The sequence below is a fragment of the Bipolaris victoriae genome (assembly GCF_000527765.1).
Source record: "Bipolaris victoriae FI3 unplaced genomic scaffold scaffold_53, whole genome shotgun sequence".
NCBI lineage: Eukaryota > Fungi > Ascomycota > Dothideomycetes > Pleosporales > Pleosporaceae > Bipolaris > Bipolaris victoriae.
In genome coordinates this window covers 187721-206498 of record NW_014575339.1, presented here as the reverse complement: position 1 = coordinate 206498, position 18778 = coordinate 187721, and the positions used below count along the sequence as shown (strand labels likewise).

The 18778-nt window shown below is 51.3% G+C and overlaps 8 protein-coding genes across 8 annotated transcripts; 5 read left to right on the top strand and 3 right to left on the bottom strand.

Annotated features, from left to right (window-relative positions):
- Nucleotides 1–392: 392 nt before the first annotated feature.
- On the top strand, nucleotides 393–1918 carry COCVIDRAFT_27549 (hypothetical protein; the record flags this gene model as incomplete). Its single annotated transcript, XM_014700170.1, has 3 exons — nucleotides 393–505; nucleotides 566–949; nucleotides 1009–1918. The coding sequence occupies 3 exons, from the start codon at nucleotides 393–395 to the stop codon at nucleotides 1916–1918; spliced, it is 1407 nt and encodes a 468-aa protein (XP_014555656.1).
- A 1261-nt stretch (nucleotides 1919–3179) lies between these two features.
- COCVIDRAFT_102003 (hypothetical protein) lies at nucleotides 3180–5066 on the bottom strand (the record flags this gene model as incomplete). Its single annotated transcript, XM_014700169.1, has 1 exon — nucleotides 3180–5066. The coding sequence occupies one exon, from the start codon at nucleotides 5064–5066 to the stop codon at nucleotides 3180–3182; it is 1887 nt and encodes a 628-aa protein (XP_014555655.1).
- Nucleotides 5067–5448: 382 nt separating this feature from the next.
- Nucleotides 5449–5864, top strand: COCVIDRAFT_16897 (hypothetical protein; the record flags this gene model as incomplete). The annotated part of the gene is made up of 2 exons (XM_014700090.1): nucleotides 5449–5451; nucleotides 5562–5864. 2 exons carry the CDS (start codon nucleotides 5449–5451, stop codon nucleotides 5862–5864), a joined length of 306 nt encoding a protein of 101 aa, XP_014555576.1.
- A 768-nt stretch (nucleotides 5865–6632) lies between these two features.
- COCVIDRAFT_101997 (hypothetical protein) lies at nucleotides 6633–10205 on the top strand (the record flags this gene model as incomplete). Its single annotated transcript, XM_014700168.1, has 1 exon — nucleotides 6633–10205. The coding sequence occupies one exon, from the start codon at nucleotides 6633–6635 to the stop codon at nucleotides 10203–10205; it is 3573 nt and encodes a 1190-aa protein (XP_014555654.1).
- A 1442-nt stretch (nucleotides 10206–11647) lies between these two features.
- Nucleotides 11648–12161, top strand: COCVIDRAFT_38691 (hypothetical protein; the record flags this gene model as incomplete). Its single annotated transcript, XM_014700167.1, has 2 exons — nucleotides 11648–11875; nucleotides 11979–12161. 2 exons carry the CDS (start codon nucleotides 11648–11650, stop codon nucleotides 12159–12161), a joined length of 411 nt encoding a protein of 136 aa, XP_014555653.1.
- Nucleotides 12162–12333: 172 nt separating this feature from the next.
- On the bottom strand, nucleotides 12334–13368 carry COCVIDRAFT_101998 (hypothetical protein; the record flags this gene model as incomplete). Its single annotated transcript, XM_014700166.1, has 3 exons — nucleotides 12334–12617; nucleotides 12673–13052; nucleotides 13130–13368. The coding sequence occupies 3 exons, from the start codon at nucleotides 13366–13368 to the stop codon at nucleotides 12334–12336; spliced, it is 903 nt and encodes a 300-aa protein (XP_014555652.1).
- Nucleotides 13369–14126: 758 nt separating this feature from the next.
- COCVIDRAFT_38689 (hypothetical protein) lies at nucleotides 14127–14594 on the bottom strand (the record flags this gene model as incomplete). Its single annotated transcript, XM_014700165.1, has 3 exons — nucleotides 14127–14267; nucleotides 14321–14466; nucleotides 14522–14594. The coding sequence occupies 3 exons, from the start codon at nucleotides 14592–14594 to the stop codon at nucleotides 14127–14129; spliced, it is 360 nt and encodes a 119-aa protein (XP_014555651.1).
- Nucleotides 14595–15288: 694 nt separating this feature from the next.
- On the top strand, nucleotides 15289–18151 carry COCVIDRAFT_38687 (hypothetical protein; the record flags this gene model as incomplete). The annotated part of the gene is made up of 7 exons (XM_014700164.1): nucleotides 15289–15648; nucleotides 15700–16364; nucleotide 16811; nucleotides 17271–17386; nucleotides 17448–17474; nucleotides 17555–18025; nucleotides 18094–18151. The coding sequence occupies 7 exons, from the start codon at nucleotides 15289–15291 to the stop codon at nucleotides 18149–18151; spliced, it is 1698 nt and encodes a 565-aa protein (XP_014555650.1).
- Between the last annotated feature and the right edge of the window lie 627 nt (nucleotides 18152–18778).

Genomic DNA, 18778 nt, shown 5'->3' with positions numbered 1-18778 from the left:
CCCCCACCCCCGCCACCGCCTACCCGCATGGATGAGAGACGGCCCGCACCGATAAGAGGAATTTACATGCACGGGCGGAAGCTGCACCTGCTATCCCCGAGAAAATGGCGAAGAATAGGACCGATGTACACGGCTAAGATGGTACATGGAATCTTGCCATGTACTGGGGGACACTATTCGGCAACTAGGGATCTGGCTCGAATCGCAATGCAACTATAATTCAGACTACGCCAACCCTTTGCTCGACTGCAAGTGTCCCTTACGCGGAAAAAAAATCCTTAACCTTATTTGCCTTGGTCCGCACCCAAGGCTAGTTGCAGAGAGTCATGAATCCTGAGAAAGTCCCCGGGGGTGCATCTGTAACCGAGCCAAGTCGTCCGGAGATGGTAACAATGACAAGCCCTCTAGACTGGAGCAGACCAGACGATCCAGATAATCCAGTTAATTGGCCAAACTGGAAGCGATATTTCCATATTGTTCCTCCAGCCATTATTTCCTTCACAGCGTAAAGACACTCCAATGATCACTGTGCCAAGGACCCCACACGCTAATCGATCATTTATAGGACCTTAGGGGCATCAATCTATACACCTTCCTATCCCATCGTCCAGGAAAAGTTCAACACAAGCTCTACAGTAGCACTCTTACCCCAGTCTCTGTATGTTCTAGCACTAGGGTTTGGACCTCTGATCGCTGCTCCGCTCTCCGAAACATATGGAAGGTACATTGTGTACGCAGTCACTACGCCCCTGGCCGCGGTTTTCACCGTGGGGGCTGGGTTCTCGCAAAACATACAAACGCTTTGCGTCATGAGATTCTTCGCCGGAATGGCCTTTAGCCCCTCGTTAGCCATTGGCACGGGAAGTGTTGGTGACCTGACTGTCCCTGAAAGAAGAGCGGCTCCATCGGCGCTCTACATCATGACACCATTTCTGGGCCCGGCATTCGGGTAAGTACCAGGTCGCATTCTTTTAGGGTTACAAACTTCTTTCTCATAAAGCGTGATAGTCCTGTGTTAGGCTCCCTCGTAACAGTCAAGATGTCCTGGCGCTGGACGCAATGGACGTTGATATTTTTTGCGATCCTGTCCATGATCGTGCTTGCGTTCTCGCAGGAAACATACAAAGCAAGTATTCTCTCGAAGAGAGCACGACGACAGAATATCCCACTTCCCCCTGGACCACCAACATCAACCAAGATGAGACGATTCTTCACCATTACACTCGTTCGTCCATTGCATATGCTATTCTCTGAACCAATCGTCGGCTTCTTCAGCCTTTATACTGGGTTCAACTTCTCGGTCGTTTTTGCGTTTATGGCGGCCTATCCTTTTATTTTTCGATCTGTCTACAACTTCAGCACAATTCCCTCGGGGTTAGTCTTCCTCGCCGTCGGCCTTGGTGGAGCCCTGGCCGTACCCACGGTCTTACTCTGTGATCATTATTTCTACCAACCCCGTGTTCGTGAGTCCAAACTCTCCGGCAAGGGCGGGGTAGTTGCCCCAGAACATCGTCTTTATCCTGCAATGGCGGCTTGCTTCGGTGTGCCAATTGCGTTGTTTTGGTTTGGCTGGACTGCTAAACCAGAGATATCTTGGTGGAGTCCTGTGGTTGCTTCAATTCCTTTTGCATGGGGGAACTCGACGATATTTATTTCTGCAACTGCATACCTGCTTGATACTTATCAAGCACTCTACGGGGCCAGTGCGATGGCGGCCAATGCTCTCGTTCGGTACCTCCTTGGCGCCGCTCTGCCGTTATTTACCTTGCAAATGTACAAAGGTCTAGGGATAGAATGGGCTACAAGTCTATTGGGGTTCATTTCTGTTACATGTATCCCAATTCCATGGGTCCTTTTCTTCTACGGCCCATCCATTCGATCTAGAAGTGGTTATGAGACGATTAAAGTGCCAGAGTAAAGAGCAGAAGTAATATAAGCACTTCTAGTATTGAGATTAGACTAGTAAGCAGGTCTCTACCTTGGGATCTTCAAATTAGAACCATCTCTATCAAGACCTCCTTCCTTGAAAAGATTAGTAGCTTATTTTACAGATCTTATTTAGCTCTATTTCTTACTCATGGAATACTTTCTTATAGCTACTCTGGGTAAGAATATATCTTAGGAAAATATGTAGGCAGTGGCTTGTGTTCCTTCTTTCCAACCGTTACCACCAATATCTCCCTATCGTTTGGCACCGGGTATTGCACACCCTACCAATGACCTGGTAAAATGGAGTGCTGCTGCATGTCGTATGCATATTCCTGGACCGCGTTTCGACGCAGCTAGGACAGGACGCTTACAAGTCCATAGTCACATCGTTAACCGCATCGCCACTACCAGCTCTTATAAATCCGACCGTTTTTTTTGGGGAAGATACAGAGTATCTGACTTCACCAGCCTACCCACATTTGCATCCGATATCCCAGAACCGCACCACCGTACACCGACTCATCTAATCCAATCTCTTAACACTGCATTCTTACAATGGAACACGGCTCACGGCAGATAGCAGAGAAGATACTTGGTATCGCTCCTGGCCGCTTCATCGATGTAAATAAGCATTTGCACAAGTTTGAAGAGGCGTTGGGCGTTGGTCTGGGTATGGTATGGGGGAGAAGATTTGCTAGGATGGAGAAGGGGAGGGTAGGGGTAGTGCCGGTGATTGGGAGCAGAGGGCGTGCAGGAAGGAAAAGGGGAAGCGTGGTGGTAGGGTTGCACGGATGCATTATGCCCATAGTTTTGGAAAGAAGGCGAGGCATCATGTTTGGAGAAAGCGTCACTCGTAAACTTAGTGATGCGACATCGTCTTTTTAGGTTGAGGCGTAGAACATGAAGGACTATAAATGTATGTAAAACATTTTGCATACGCCAAAGGTAGTATTATTCACTCCACGGCTCCCTCCCTACAAAAAAGAAAGAAAGCCAAAACTACTAATTTTACACATTAATACAAAAGAGAACGAGAAAAAAAAGACACAAGCAAATATAGCCTTTCCCACCCTCCAGTTCATTATCGTTATTCCGCTCCGTTTCCCCCCATCCCCCAAACAAAAGAAATAAAAGAAAAGAATGAAAGCATTTCCTTCCCAATGCTGAAAAACTCCTCAAGCAATGACAGAAAAAAAGAAATAATGGAAAAAAGATATAAATACAAGAAAAAAACACAGATATCCCAAAACTCACGGCGCCGCAATCCCTGTAAAAGCAAAAACGTCTTCTCCTGCCATCCCCTCCCCACACTCGGGACACGTGCACCCGTCAACACCCCTTGGGCCTCTCGCACACTCCATGACCCAGCCCTGCAGGCACTCAACACAAGTCGCAGGTTCGTGCCAGCAGTTCTTGGTAATACGGCGCGTTACGAACTCTGCATTCGACTTCACGCTCTTACACAGGATGCAAGTGCGTTCGATAGCGGGTGTGTTGCGGCGTGAGGCAGGGGTGCCAATACGCGGTACGTCTGCAGTAACGGCGGTGGGTGGACGCGAGGTGTAGGAGTGCATGGATGAAGGACGGGATTGGTGGGGGATGTCGACTGCGAGACCGAGTGGTTTTTGCTTGGGAGAGAGTGAGGCGGCGCTGCTGCGGCGGCGGTCGGCAGTTGTCATTGCAGGACTGGGTGGTGCGTTTGTGGTCCAGGGGGCGAAGGGGGCGGGGAGAGGCACGAGGTGGGGAGAGCCTGGGTTAGTGGTGGCTGTGTCTAAGGGAGAGTATGCGGGTGTGGGAGCGAGATCGAAGGCGGATTGGCGTTTGGAGAGAACGGAGGCGCGGGTGGATTCGTGGTCGTAGGTGTGTAGGTTTTCCTCTGTGAGTTTCATTCTGCGGAGGTCGTCGACGACGGCGGCGAGTTTGGGTTGTTCTTGTTGTGCGGCGGCGGCGGAGTCGCGGCGTCGTGCGCCGAAGTTCTTGAGGGCCTGGGGGATGGTAGACCAGCGGTTTTTGTTCTTCTTCTCTGGTTTGGTCTTTTCTTCCTTGGGCTTCAGTTCAAGGTTGTCGAAGGAATCAAAGGGACTGCGGACTGGGGTTGCCGGAGTTGCCGAGAATGCTAGTGGCGATGGTAGTGTTGATGTCGTTGACTTCATGGGGGTAGGAGGGCCGACCTCATCATCTCCGAAGCATTGATAACTAGTGTCATTCTCGATGTCCTCTCCGGCAACTGTCTTGGGGATGATGCCAGACACCGGCCTTGAAGAATTCACGGGATAGCTGTTGTTTCGTAGACCTCGTGAGGAGGCAATCTTGCTTCCGGAACGAACGCGCTGGTGATAGTTCGCAAACGAGGTCGGACGTGGGCGTTGCTTCAGTGGTGGACTGTCGAGCGAAGTGAAACTCTGGGGATGGTATGAGATGGGACGCCCCGTCTGTGTGTCCTTTGTTTCTTGCATAGGTTGACGGTTCCGTAGTGCAGGGTGTACTTGGTCGCACTCGAAACTGCCCCGGGAAGAGATGCTGCTCCTGGGTTTTTCCAGATTGTCGAGACTTGATGATATATACCGTGAGCCTGATGTTTCGGGGCTAAAGGTAGTCGGTGAAGCGGTCCATTCTGGTGTGAGTAGATGTTGCGAGTTATAAGACACTGGTCGTGTGAGTGGTTGTGGTCGTTGTTTGGCAAAACAAGTATTAAGCTTGGACATGGGCTCCAAGTCTGGTAGCACTCTCAAACTTGTGTCAGCCTTGAGAGTCGATGTCGGTCTGTCCGGGTTGGTCCATTTGTCTAGGAGATCAGAGTCGCTGTCGTCCTTTGGGGTTTCTTGGGGAACTTCGACAACCTGTAGAGCCGGCTCTGGTTTGGATGGTTCCTGGACTTGCACCGCGTCTGGTACTGGTTCTGCCTTGGGCTGATTTGACTGCTCTGCCGCCTGGGAAGTCTGCTGCTCGTACATTGGTCGTTCCAGCCATCGTGTTGTTACTGATTTTTCGCGTTGTAAGCCGTTCAATGCTTCCTCTGAACCTGCGATAAAGTCGAGCATGCGATGTGCTTTGGCAGGATCCCTCTTGATTGGCCGGGGATGCCTGAGCAGTGGATGAACATCATCCTGGGGTAAGTTGCGCGCCACAGCCGCCATTTTTTTTGAGGCTGTTCTAGCCGAGGGGCGGGATGCCTGGAAGAAATAGTATTAAGAATAATGAGAGAGGTCGGGCGGGCACGCGGGCACGAGCAGCTCAATAAAGCGAGAGGCAGGAACCACCCCTCAAACCATGTGGGACGGCGACGGTCGTTATCAGTAGCATGCGGCGACTCAACCAATATCCCCGGGCTCGGCTTGCCAGAAGTTACTGCGTGGCTGGCAGGGTAGCACACAACCGACGTATCCGTTTCAAGCCCTTGAGAAAGCCGGCAGCTTCGTAACACACCGTTAGCTCGGGGTCGCACGACACTGCGCCTCGCCGTCATTCGTTGCTAGGGCCCGTATTGCGAGGCCCACACGCAATGTAGTTCGGCGGATCATGGTTAGCGTGGCAACGTGAGACGTATTTTTAGCACCCGTCCTCTGCTTCTGTACGCTTCGCTGCTGAACGCCTGCTCGCAAACTAAAGTACGACGCTTATGCCAATCTCAGAAGTTGATTGTGGTAGCGGCATGCACTCGACGCTCATTTACGAGGTATCCTGATGATGACGAAGCAGCCGCGGCTGTGTTGGCGGTGTGGACATGGTGGGTTGTCTTTGACGAGGCTGGGGCAGTCTCGAGTCCCAGGACGATCAACAAGCCACCTAATCGCATGACGACCATTGCCCGCAGCCTTGTGCCAATGCTCGGCTTGGGCCCTGCGATGTGGGCCACGATGTTGCGGAGCGCCAAAACAACAAACACACAAAAAAGCACGCCCGCTTCTCCAAAGCGTCCCGGAATTGCTGAGTAGATGAGAAGATCATCGGTGGCTCCCAACAAATGAGAAGCGAGAATAAGGCCGGGCGCCGCTAAGGTGCTCGGAACCTCCCAGGCATATCCAGAAGAGACTCTCGTCTTACACCTCAGACGCTCGTCTAAGACGTCAATGATTGTCATGACATTGGGGCAAGCAACGCGTCGGCTCCGCACGCTCGCAAAATCTTCCGTCTGCAGTGCAACCTATGGTAAGCCAGCCTTTCCACCCACGCTTTCCACACCAACACGTCACGGAAACCGATGGTATTTACTGACTGGTCGTGCAAAAAAGACGCATTCTCCGGTAGGTGGCTATGTTGCCAATATACTACTACTATTGATTGTAAGAGGTTGGCTAGGGTGCCATGCAAATTGGCATACTTAGTACAAAGAGGCAGGTCTACCTTGCTGTGCCGCAAGGCCCGGGCGAACCGCCTGCTCCCGCTCGTTGCATGCATGTAGTATGTAACAGGTGTAGTAGTATGTCCTTACGTACGGAAGTGGGCGTTGGAAAGAGGCAATGCAGTTGTCGTGTTTTAGCACCTTTTTCAAAAGCGCGAATGTTCTGTCTGTCCAAAGTCTAAGCTGCACCAAACACGTGATGTCGCATGCTTCCACATCACTGAGTCGACTGGTGCGATGACTAAGCTACTACACTAATCCGAATCAGGCCGCCGAAACTTGAGGAAAGCTCGCGGCCTGCTGTTGCCATCCCCTCAATCAACCCCAATCACCCCAAGCCGTCACGCAACCTGCAGCAAAAATGGCCGGCCCGCGCGCAGGAAACTCAAGGGCCAATGGCGCCACTAATGGGGATTCGTCAAACAACAAGCAGTCGCTGATGGAGCCCTCTGACAAAGAGCTCTATGGCGGAAACACTGGCGACTATGTCAATTCCATCGCCGTCACTGACCAAGACGACGACATGGACGATGTCCAACTCAATGGCCGGAGCCTCGTTGGGCAATACACAGCATCCAAGGAGATGATGAACGAGTTCGCGCACGGCGACGCGGGTGAGGCCGATATCCTCGACAGCCGCGAGAAGCAGGCTCAGATCGCATCACGCGAAACCGACTACCAACGAAGACGATTCGACCGCGCACTCTCTCCGACACGTGCTGACCCCTTTGCAAAGGACGGAGAGGATGGCGGCCAGTCATACAAGGACGTCATGAAGCAGCGCGAGTTGGAGCGCGAGGAGGCGCGTGTCAAGCAACTGATTGAAGATAAGGAAAAGTCTGGAGGCAGCGAGGTCCTTGATCACAAGCCTACACTCAAAGACGGTGAATCCGCCCCAGTCGACGGTGACAAAACCCCACCAATGAAGAAGACTCGCAAGCGGAGACGATGGGATGAAGTCGCAGACGACGAGACTCCCGCCACCAAGCAAGAAGTCAAGGAAGAAGGGGCAGAGCCCAAGAAACGCTCGCGATGGTCGCCGGCACCCGAAGACACAAAGCAAGCTGCTGCACCAGCCCGGTCACGTTGGGATACTACCGCTGTAGCCCCTGCGGCTGCTGCAACGCCTGCTCCCGCCGCGAATGGTGCACACCCAATCGCTCCAACCTTTGCCTTTGGTACCGATATCTCGAGCCGCAATGCCCCGCTGTCCGATGAGCAGCTCGACATGATGCTCCCAGGCGAAGCCGAAGGCTACAAGGTCCTCGAGCCACCACCAGGTTATGAGCCAGTACGACGACCAGTAGGCATGCCGGCTCTCCCGACCGGATACCAGGGTTTCTTGATTCCAGAGGTAGACAACAGCTTGGCTGCCATGGGCAAGCAGCTGCCAACAGAGATTCCGGGTGTCGGAGATTTGCAGTTTTTCAAGAATGAGGATATGAAGTACTTTGGAAAACTCACAGATGGTGCCGACGAGAACGAGATGACAGTGGAGGAGCTAAAGGAGCGCAAGATCATGCGACTGCTCCTGAAAGTCAAGAACGGAACACCACCCATGCGAAAGACTGCGCTTCGACAACTTACAGACAATGCTAGGCAGTTTGGTGCCGGAGCTCTGTTCAATCAGATTCTGCCACTCCTGATGGAACGGACACTGGAAGATCAGGAACGACATTTGCTTGTCAAGGTCATTGACCGTGTCCTGTACAAGCTTGACGATCTCGTTCGTCCATACGTTCACAAGATTCTTGTCGTCATTGAACCCCTTCTTATTGACCAAGACTACTATGCTCGTGTCGAAGGTCGTGAGATTATCTCTAACCTTGCAAAGGCTGCCGGTCTTGCACACATGATCAGTACGATGCGCCCTGACCTGGACCATCAAGACGAATATGTCCGAAACACCACCGCTCGAGCCTTTGCTGTCGTCGCATCCGCTCTTGGTATACCCGCTCTCCTTCCCTTCCTTCGAGCCGTTTGCCGATCCAAGAAGTCATGGCACGCGCGCCACACTGGTGTGAAGATTATCCAGCAGATTCCTATTCTGATGGGTTGCGCTATTCTACCTCATTTGAAAGGACTTGTCGACTGCATCGGCGAGAACCTGAACGATGAGCAGCCCAAGGTCCGTATGGTTACAGCTCTAGCACTCGCAGCACTTGCCGAAGCTGCTAGCCCGTATGGTATCGAATCTTTCGACGAGATCCTCAACCCTCTCTGGACTGGTGCCCGCCGTCAGCGTGGTAAGGCCCTCGCGTCTTTCTTGAAGGCTGTGGGTTACGTTATCCCGCTCATGGACGAGGAATACTCCAACTACTACACCAGTCAGATCATGGAGATTGTCATCCGCGAGTTCCAATCGCCTGATGAGGAAATGAAGAAGGTTGTGTTGAAGGTTGTTTCTCAGTGCTCAAACACGGCCGGTGTCACTCCAGTATACCTCAAGGATAACGTCTTGCCTGAGTTCTTCAAGCATTTCTGGGTACGACGTATGGCTCTCGACAAGCGTAACTACCGTCAAGTAGTGGATACGACGGTGGACCTGGCACAAAAGGCTGGTGTTTCTGAGATTGTAGGCCGCATCGTCAACAACATGAAGGACGAGAACGAAGCATATCGCAAGATGACTGTTGAAACTGTCGATAAAGTCATTAGCACTTTGGGCGCTCATGACGTCGACCAGCGTCTGGAGGAGCAACTCATCGACGGCGTGCTTGTCGCTTTCCAGGATCAGACCATCGAGGACCCCATCGTCATCGACGGTTTCGCTACTGTTGTCAACGCCCTAGGAGAGCGGACGAAGACCTATCTTCCACAGATTGTTGCGACGGTCCTTGCTAGGCTCAACAACAAGTCTGCCACTGTTCGCCAACAAGCTGCAGACCTTATTTCTCGTATTACTTTTGTCATGCAAAAGTGTGACGAGGATCCACAGCTCATCAAGCTTGCACAGGCTCTCTACGAATACCTTGGTGAAGAATACCCAGAGGTTCTTGGTTCAATCCTCGGTGCTCTTCGCGCTATTGTCACAGTCGTTGGTCTCCATGCCATGCAGCCTCCCATCAAAGATCTCCTACCCCGGCTTACCCCCATTCTTCGTAATCGACACGAAAAGGTGCAGGAAAACACTATCGATCTTGTAGGACGTATTGCCGACCGAGGTGCAAACTACGTCAACCCTCGTGAATGGATGCGAATCTGCTTCGAACTTTTGGACATGCTCAAGGCGCACAAGAAGGGTATCCGACGTGCTGCCAACAACACATTTGGTTACATTGCCAAGGCTATCGGTCCTCAGGATGTGCTGGCTACTCTTCTTGGTAACCTTCGAGTCCAGGAGCGTCAGTCTCGTGTCTGTACAGCTGTCGCTATTGGTATCGTTGCTGAAACTTGCGCGCCGTTCACTGTCCTTCCCGCACTGATGAACGAATACCGTGTACCAGAGCTCAACGTACAGAACGGTGTGCTCAAGTCACTGTCTTTCATGTTTGAGTACATTGGCGAGATGGCCAAGGATTATGTCTATGCTATTACACCGCTCCTGGAAGATGCTCTGATCGACCGAGACCAAGTGCATCGTCAGACTGCTGCTTCCGTAGTCAAGCACGTTGCTCTGGGTTGTGTTGGCCTTGACTGCGAAGACGCCATGATTCACTTGCTTAACTTACTTTGGCCCAACCTCTTCGAGACCAGTCCCCACGTCATCGATAGGATCATCGAAGCCATCGAGGGTGTTCGCAACGCAATCGGCACTCCGCTTGTCATGAATTACGTATGGGCCGGTTTGTTTCATCCAGCTCGCAAAGTCCGACAGCCATATTGGCGCATCTACAATGATGCATACGTTCAGAACGCAGATGCCATGGTCCCAGCATACCCTGCTTTTGAGGAAGACCATGTCAAGAGACATGAACTGGACATTTTCATCTAAACGTAAGACTCCCAGTACCTCCTTTTTTGATTGTCTTCCCCCAGTGCCACCATTCTGGGGTAGCGTTTCTTTTCCATCCAGCGATTTGGCATAAATTTATGGGTTTAAGCAGTCGTGGGTCAGTGTCCTTGTGGTTCGGGCTTACGTTGCTTATCATGTATATCACAGTAGGGTTAGATCGGAGTATTGCGGCGTTGAAGTACGCTAGGGATATGGACTTCTGAGCTGCCACCGGGCCATTTTCATAGGACCACTTATGGTAACAAAAATAATCTGCACCCACTTTCCAAGCTGATCGCCTTTAGGTTTCGTGAAGTCGTCCTGCCTTATTCTCTCCCTGTATCAAGGTATGTCGTTGCTTGTCGTTGCACCGTGTGCTGAGTTATCCAAAGGCGATTGAACACGCCGTCCAGTTTTACGAAAGACCCATATTCACTTGTCCCATTTGCACGGAGCAGACCAGGATAAGTATGTGGGTTTCTGCCTTGCCTTGCCTTGCCTTGCCAATCTCCTTATTAAACCTAGTGTCATGCTTGAGTGCCCTTTCCTACACAATCGGTAAGATTCGCGTGATATCACTCCTTCATGCCTATCATATGAGGGTACCGCAACTGTGGGCATAATGTTCACAGCCATTGTCTGGTCAAGCCAATGTTCGGGCCCTGTTAATTGTACTCTGTAAACTAGTTGCCGTAGTGCTAGATGCTTGAAGCTAAAAAGCCTCACAACACCAAACCAATTATACTTGCTCCTAATATTTGAAACAAAACTTGTGCCATATGAGGCTTGGTGCTGTCGTTCAAAAAGAGCATGACCAACCCAATATGCCTTTGCCGTAGTTCAATGCAGGCCAGCCAGTAGACGAAACAAATGGTGTAAAAAAGCACAACAGCCTAGCCGAACTTTGATTCAACACCGCATTATCCCGAACAAAATGGGCTCATTTCGACACACCAAGCCCGAGCCAGACGCGTAACCGAATGACTCCTTTCACGCATTGTTACCATAGCGACGCGACACGCACGCGAAGTCAGCTGAGGAGCTACGCTTTTTACGCCCCATTACCCCCCCGTGGCGCCATTCCACGCTGTGGATTCGCGAGGAGTCGACGCCACCAGGAAACGAGTTAAATAGATCACCCCGCAACCATTTCCAGACTGGGGAAGGAGGGGGCCGGGGGAATCCAATAATGCATATGTAGGTGCATATTATCTGTGACTCACAGAATCTGGTCTGGTTTGTTGTAGAGAACGGGCTTTCTGTTGGATTCAGGTGGCCTGAAAAAGTCGCAATGCTGCTTGTGGACACGAATATGTATGTATATATATGCGTCTATGGTATAACCAAAAGTATCAAAACACACCACGAAACCATTCAATCTCTCTCTTCTACACGTACAAACCCTCCATCAAAAAAAAAGACTAGTCAAACATCAAACGAAAATGTCCCTACCCACCCTTCCCTCGCCCTCAGCCCCAACAGCTTCCTACACCGCATCCTGCCACTGCGGCGCCTTCACCTACACCGTGACCACATCACCCCCGCTCAACGCCTCCGACGCAGTGATAAAGCAATGCAACTGCAGCATTTGTGCGAGAAACGGGTACATGTTTATTTACGTGGCGAACGAGCGAGTTGTTTTTGAAAAGGGGGCGTTGGAGGAATTCCAGGTATGACATTTTCCCCCCATTCCGCCCCCCTACATTTCATACATCCAGAAAGAAAGTTTGGAAAAAAGAAGGTTAAAAGGGAAAGGCTGATGTGAAGGTATAGTGTTATTCGTTTGCTACGAATAAAGTAGGACATTATTTCTGTGGTACGTGTGGGTCCTCTTGCATGTTGCGATCGAAAGAAGCGGATTTCATGCCGGGGATTACGGGCATCAATGTGCGTATGTTGCAGGATGTGGATTTGGAGGGTATCAAGGTGGATCATCTGGATGGGAAGAGTTTTTAACGCTGGAAAGGCGTAAATGTGATGTTACTTGATGACAAGAGTGGGCATTAGGAACTGGAACTGTTGGTCATGGAGAAGAAATGTGTGCAAGTTTTCAAGTTTGGTATAAGATGGATGACTTGATCTATTGGAAAAGAAAGGGTATCTTTGAAATTTAAAACCATAGGAAATATTATAGCTCGTCGAATGCACGGAGACGCTCGTCGTCCTTGAGAACACGCTTGGCACTATCCACTTTGACGATTGGTTTACGTTTGGGTGTTGGTGGTCCTATAATTGCTTCTTTTGCAATATCCGGTATCTCTGCATTCAAGATGGCATCTCGAGATGCGGGATCCAGTCTGGTATTTTGTTGTTCAACATGATCAGGAACCGGTCGGGAGGCATGGAAGAGGACAAAAGCAAAGAAGACGGCGGCTATGATGCCAACGATACTCCAGAAGATACGTATACAATCTAAAAACATTTGTTAGCTTGATTGAATCCCAGGGCAATTTCGTCGTATTCATACTGGTGTTCTTTGCCTGCAATTCTGCTTCTAACTTTGCTTTGGCGTCAACATGCTCTTTGGCCTGTTCAATTCGTGCAGTCAGAGCATCTGCCTTTTCTTTTCCTGCTTTGATCCGCTCCTCAAGGCCGATGACTTGCTCTTGCTGTGTCTCGAAGTTGTCGAATGCTTCAACTTGGCCAGTCACATCATCTACGAGTTCTGTAGTGTCTGCTTCGAAGTTTTGGTGTAGTTCTCTGGTGAGACCCGACAGCTCATGTAATGTACCAATTGTCTGTTGCAGGACGGATATCTTCTCGAGGACTGAGTAATATGTATCGTCTAGGCGGCGCGAGATCTTGAGAGACTGGTCCGAGAGGGATTGAAGGGCGGCACGGAGCTCACTATGAGACATGTTAGAAGAAGCTTTCTTCCGGACATGGCATGAGAATGCGGAGTATTCACAATGACGCAAACTTACCGTTCTCTAGCCTCGACCCTTTTTTCCTCTAGCTCTATATCTGCGGGCCGGAGTGGTCTCCGCGGGGGGATGGTGATGCCCGGTGTAGTTTCCTCCTTTCCACTTGCACTCCCTTCGGCTTGCCTTGGGGCTACACTCTGCCTGCGACTATGGCTGGGGCTGGTGTCCCTACTCCCACGCGCCTGCCTTAGCAGGTCTCCAAAGCTAGCAGGCGGTTGTATCTGGATAGCCGACTGCATGGCTTCCTTGGCTGCATGACGCCGACTCGAGCCATGGCGATGATGGCCATCGTGACTGTCGTGGTGGTGACGCGACGACTTGTGCTTGTGCTTGTGTGAATGAGATTGCGATTGCGACTTCTTGACGGGATCCGACGTCACTCGGGTTTTTGCGCTGGAGCTTCGGAGAGTGGGGCGGAATGCCGTGGGGTCGGCCAGCCCTGCATGTAAGTGCAGCGATCCCTCCATGTCATGGTGGAGGTTACGAGGGCCGGGAAGCCAGTTGACGTTGTGGTTGCGCGGTTGCACAGTCGCAAGCCTGCCATCCGAGCGTCGCGTATCATTGCAGGGGTTCGTTACGCTAACCCCCAACGGACAAGCATGTGAATGGAGATGGAGAAGAGAGGCGTCTGGTTCTACTGCCGAGCTTGCAGCTATGGTTCCATCTTATCTCTCTTCAGACGGAGAACTATTACAATGCACGTCATGACCATTTCTGTAACTAAGCTACCAGGTTTGCACGGGAAATAGTGGGAATTGATTGGTAGTTGCTATCCACTTATGAAACCCAGGGTATCCTTTTTTTGCGCCTGCATTCGGAAAAACGAAGGCTCGTGTCATACTGCCTTTCAGCGTAGACTGAGAATGTCCTGTCCATCTTGCATGTCGAAACGACAGGGCGGTTGCTCTTGCCAGCTTCTGTTTCTTTAACCTCCTTTCGAAGCGGCATTTTTCGGTTGGATTGTGCTGTGTTACCACAAATTTTCCACTGACCCCGTTCATGACTTGAGCATCTTGTTGCGCTTCTCCTTCCTCTTCAGACGCTCGACGCGCCTCTTGTGCATCTTCTCCTCCATCTTGGCAAAGCGTTCGCGTTCTTCCTTAGCTGCCCGTTTGGTCTTGATTGCCTCGACTCGTCGCTGTTTCGTTGTCAGCCACAGATGGCGCGTAGTTGAGCAATCGTATTGCCTACCTGTCTCTCTGCCTCCTTCTCCTCCTTGAGCTCCTTTTCCTTTGCCTTGACTGCAGCAAGAGCCTTCCTCTCTGCCTGGCGCTTCTCCCACGAAGATTGGTTTGCCCGTGGGCGGAATGGAGCCTTGTTGTCGTGCCATTGCTTGCCTGCGCAGGTGGTTAGATGGTGGTGTGGCGCAAGTCCTCGCAATGCTGCGCATACCGTTCTTTTTCATGCCCTTGACAGGCACCGTCTCCGTGGCGGGAGGCGCCTCTACTGTGACGGGTGCAGACATGGTGATGGTGGTGGGCAATCGTGAGCCTCAGCGGCGTCTTTCCGTCTGGGCCAAAGCAGTCGACAGTCGCGGCGCAAGAAAAGTTTAGCCGATATCGATAGCGCGGAAAGCGTCCAGGGTCAGAGTGGTACGGCTGGCACGGCTGGCTGAAAGCGGGGTGGCGTGTGCAGCGACAGGCGGTGATGCTTCCATCAGATCTGATAAGATTAGAAAAAGAAAACGCGCATGCCTCATCGAGTAGTAATGTGCAATGGTCATTTTTTTGTTTGTCGCGATCGCAGCCGTGTCAGCGGCATGTCCGGGTCAAAGGGGTGCTGCGCCCTTGATACTTTCTATATATTCCCTCTCCCGACGCCCTGAAGATTTTTTGGAGCTAGGGAAAAGTCTTTCTTGATTGCATCACGTTGGGCGCCAGACTCGTGTAGTTGCATTCATCCATAGTCGCACACCACCCACGGCCCGCTGTCTCGTCCCGTCCAACTCTCCTTGTGTCACTTCACTCCTGACTTTGCTCCACTTGCAATTTCAGTACGCTGCTGTCCCACGCCAGCCTTGACATGAGCGCGACTTCATAACACTCATCTCCGCGCCTCTCACCGCCCACGACTCTTGGTACCCAACATGCCCCTGCTTCCCACCAGCATACTTTGACCGTCCTAAACATACTCAAATACACCATACATATTGAAGATTGATGGAAGCACACAAGAGCTCGGTGGGGGTGTTGGCCGGAAGAGGCGGGCTGCCCAATACAATTCTCATGGAAGACGCACAGCGTCCTGCTGCAGCACATGTAACCAGCAGCGGAGAAGAGGCTCTAAAGGACATTCTGTGCGGATCAACGGCCGGAATCGTTGGCAAGTACATTGAGTACCCCTTCGACACGGTCAAGGTCCGTCTGCAGTCACAGCCTGACACGATACCGCTCCGGTACACTGGGCCGCTGGACTGCTTCAAGAAATCACTGCAGCACGATGGGTTTCTGGGAATATATAGAGGCATTAGTGCGCCTCTGGTTGGGGCTGCGGTGGAAAGCAGCACCCTATTCTTCAGCGTGAGTTACACCTCTTTGAGTCACCATGTTCCACGCTGACGTGGTCGATAGTATCGCATAGCGGGGGATGCTCTAAAAGCCTCAGGTGTATACCCAGAGTTGAAGAGGCACCCTGAACGAGACCTGCCCTACTCAGGCATGCTCTGGTGCGGCATGGTCGCTGGAGCAATCACTTCGTTGTTCCTCACCCCCATTGAACTTGTTAAGTGCAAGATGCAAGTCCCTGTAGAAAGCCCTGGCACTGTAGTTGCTACTCCAACAATTCGAGGGGTCATTGCCTCGATCTATCGCCACCAAGGTCTTTCCGGCTACTGGCACGGTCAGCTGGGAACCTTGATTAGGGAAACAGGAGGCGGCGCGGCATGGTTTGGTGGCTACGAGGGCATGAAGATCATCTTCAAGGGAATCAACGGGTCGACCAAAGACGAGGATCTCCGTGTGTGGCAGCGCATGGCTTCCGGTTCTGTTGCTGGTGGCGCATACAACTTTATGTTCTATCCTGCCGACACGATCAAGTCGCGAATGCAGACAGAAGACGTCAAGCACCTGACAGGCGGAAAGTCGAGTTTCACCGCAGTAGGCAAGGCGCTGTGGAAACAACACGGCATCAAGGGTATGTATCGCGGATGCGGTATCACAGTTGCAAGATCGATCCCCAGTTCTGCTTTCATCTTCACTGTGTATGAGGAGTTGAAAAAGCGATGGCCCAGCCGCGGGTCTGAGTAGCACGGTGTAAACATTTTTTTTGAGCGTCCAAGGCAGCTAGACGGTACATATGGGAGCTCGAGAACGAGGACGGAAGGGCGTTTGTGAGAAAAGGAAGCATAGATTTGAGGCATCGTCTTAGAGATACCATCATGGTCTTACGCCTAGCTTATAGAGTTATTTCTGTTATTTCTTATATTTAGAAATAGTATTAGCTACTAAACACCATTTCAGTATGCTCTATTAAGTGACGACAACCCGCCAAAGCACATGTCAACTGCACTCTGCACGAGCCTTCACATGTCAAAGCAGGATCCTGTGATCTCCAGTCTATTCCTATCGTGGTCTAGTGCGAAACGATGCTCCAACGTGGGGAAACCAGGCCGACCGGCAGCGGCAATGTGAGATTGGAGCCGAGGATGCAGATGGCAACGCGATTGTGACCCTTCACCTTCAGGGTACACCCGTGCAAGCATAGTCGCCAACCCACTTCCTGCCCCAGCCCTAGGATGCGCGTCTTTCCTCTTCAATAATCACTGTCTGATTTTCTATCCCCCTATTCCCGGTCTCGCTGCAGCATTGTGAATTGCAAGATAGCACGGCGCAACTCGACGTCATTGCAACTGGCGCGCGCTCTGAACCGAGGCTCGCTCGCATCGTCAGCTGGCGATCTCTCGCTGGCGTTTTGTCGCAATCGCAGACGAACGTACAACGCTCCTTGATACCCCTACTGTCTACACGTGCAGTCGAAGACAACATACACACATACACATTACCGCCGCCATGGACCAACTACACGCTCTCCATGTACGTCGCCCCGTTCGCTGCGAAAACTCGCGCATACACTCCGCTCCGAGCTATCCTTCTGCGAACCTTTGTCGTGCTTGATAACTGACAGGAATGGCGAATCAAAATAGGCTGCGCTCGAGAAGATTGCTCTAGACCCCAAATACCACGATGTCCTCACACTAGTAAAAGGCGTGAGGAACGGTATCGTGTATGGAAGTAAAGTGCGATTTCCACACGCACTCGTGTATGTTAATCTGTAACCACAACAGAACGAAGAAACAATCCAGCGCTAACATTACCCGTAGAATGATCTTCCTCTTCAGATCAGGAAGGTAAAATCTGCCTCCTCCTACCTAATCCACAGCGAACAGACAAAAAAAAACACAGAAAAAAAATACTAACCTTGTCGTAGCTTCCGCTCCAAATGCCTCCTCGTCTACAAAGCAACCCGCCAACACGCCCGCAACCTCGGCCTCTTCGCCCTCGTCTACAAAGCCACCATGCTCCTCCTCCGCCACACCTCGCCCAACGGCAAAGAGCGCCAATACGACTCCTTCCTCGCGGGTCTCCTCGGCGGCTACACCGTCTTCGGCCGCACAATCCACAACTCCGTCTCCCAGCAAATCGTCATCTACGTCGCCGCTCGCGTCTGTCTTGCCCTAGCCAAACTCGCCGTGCAGCCGCGTGAAGTCTCCGCTGGAGCTGGGGCCAAACATGGCGGAGTCAAAGGCTGGGAGTTGTTTGGAAACGGGGAGATGAGGCGTGCGCTTGTGCGGAATGGATGGCCGGCTTTTGCGAGTTTGAGTTGGGCCATGGTTATGTATATTTTTAGGTGGCATCCCGAGAGTGTGCAGAGTAGTCTGAGGAGTAGTATGAGTTATATGTGGGTTATTTTTTCCATTGTTATTTTTTTTTTGGATGGGCATCGCATTGCTAACGGGGAGATAATAGTTATGTCCAGTCGGATGAGTGGGATTCGCTACGGACGCTTTTGTGGCATAATAAGTAAACGGAAAGGCGGCGGAGTGTAGGATTTCCAACTGAAGGATTTTTTTTTGGTCGAGGGAGAAAGATACCGCCGATTGTTATTGCATTTTGTATGCATTGTGTACAGGAGATAGAAGGGATAGAAGAGCAAGAACATGCGAGATGTTTGAACAAGGGTAACAAACCAAAGTAGCTGATAAGAAGAGAAAAAAAAGTTCAAAATTTCCATACATCTGACTGGATTTCTACGGTCGTACGATCAGGATGTTAGTTATGACGACAAAATCACATGACAAACATTTCTCATCCAGCCTCAAACATCACGTCATCTCATCTACATTCAGCTCATTCCTATTCCAACTCACCTTGAAACTCTACGCCCGTCATAAAACGCCATAGTCCCGTAGGGACCCAAAAAAAAGATAAAATCGAGGCAGCCAATCCCATCCCCGTCCACCCCACGTCATTGGCTCACAAGTCCTCTAAACCCATCCTTCTCACCGACGGAGACTTTTTTTTACCCCGCTTTGCCTGAAAACGGCGTCCAGGCGAATGCAGATGCGGCCCCCCGGTGAGCGGAATGCAAAGGAACTTTAAAAAACGGCCATGATTGTGATTGGGGGCGGGGAAAAAAAGGGGGGGGGGGGGG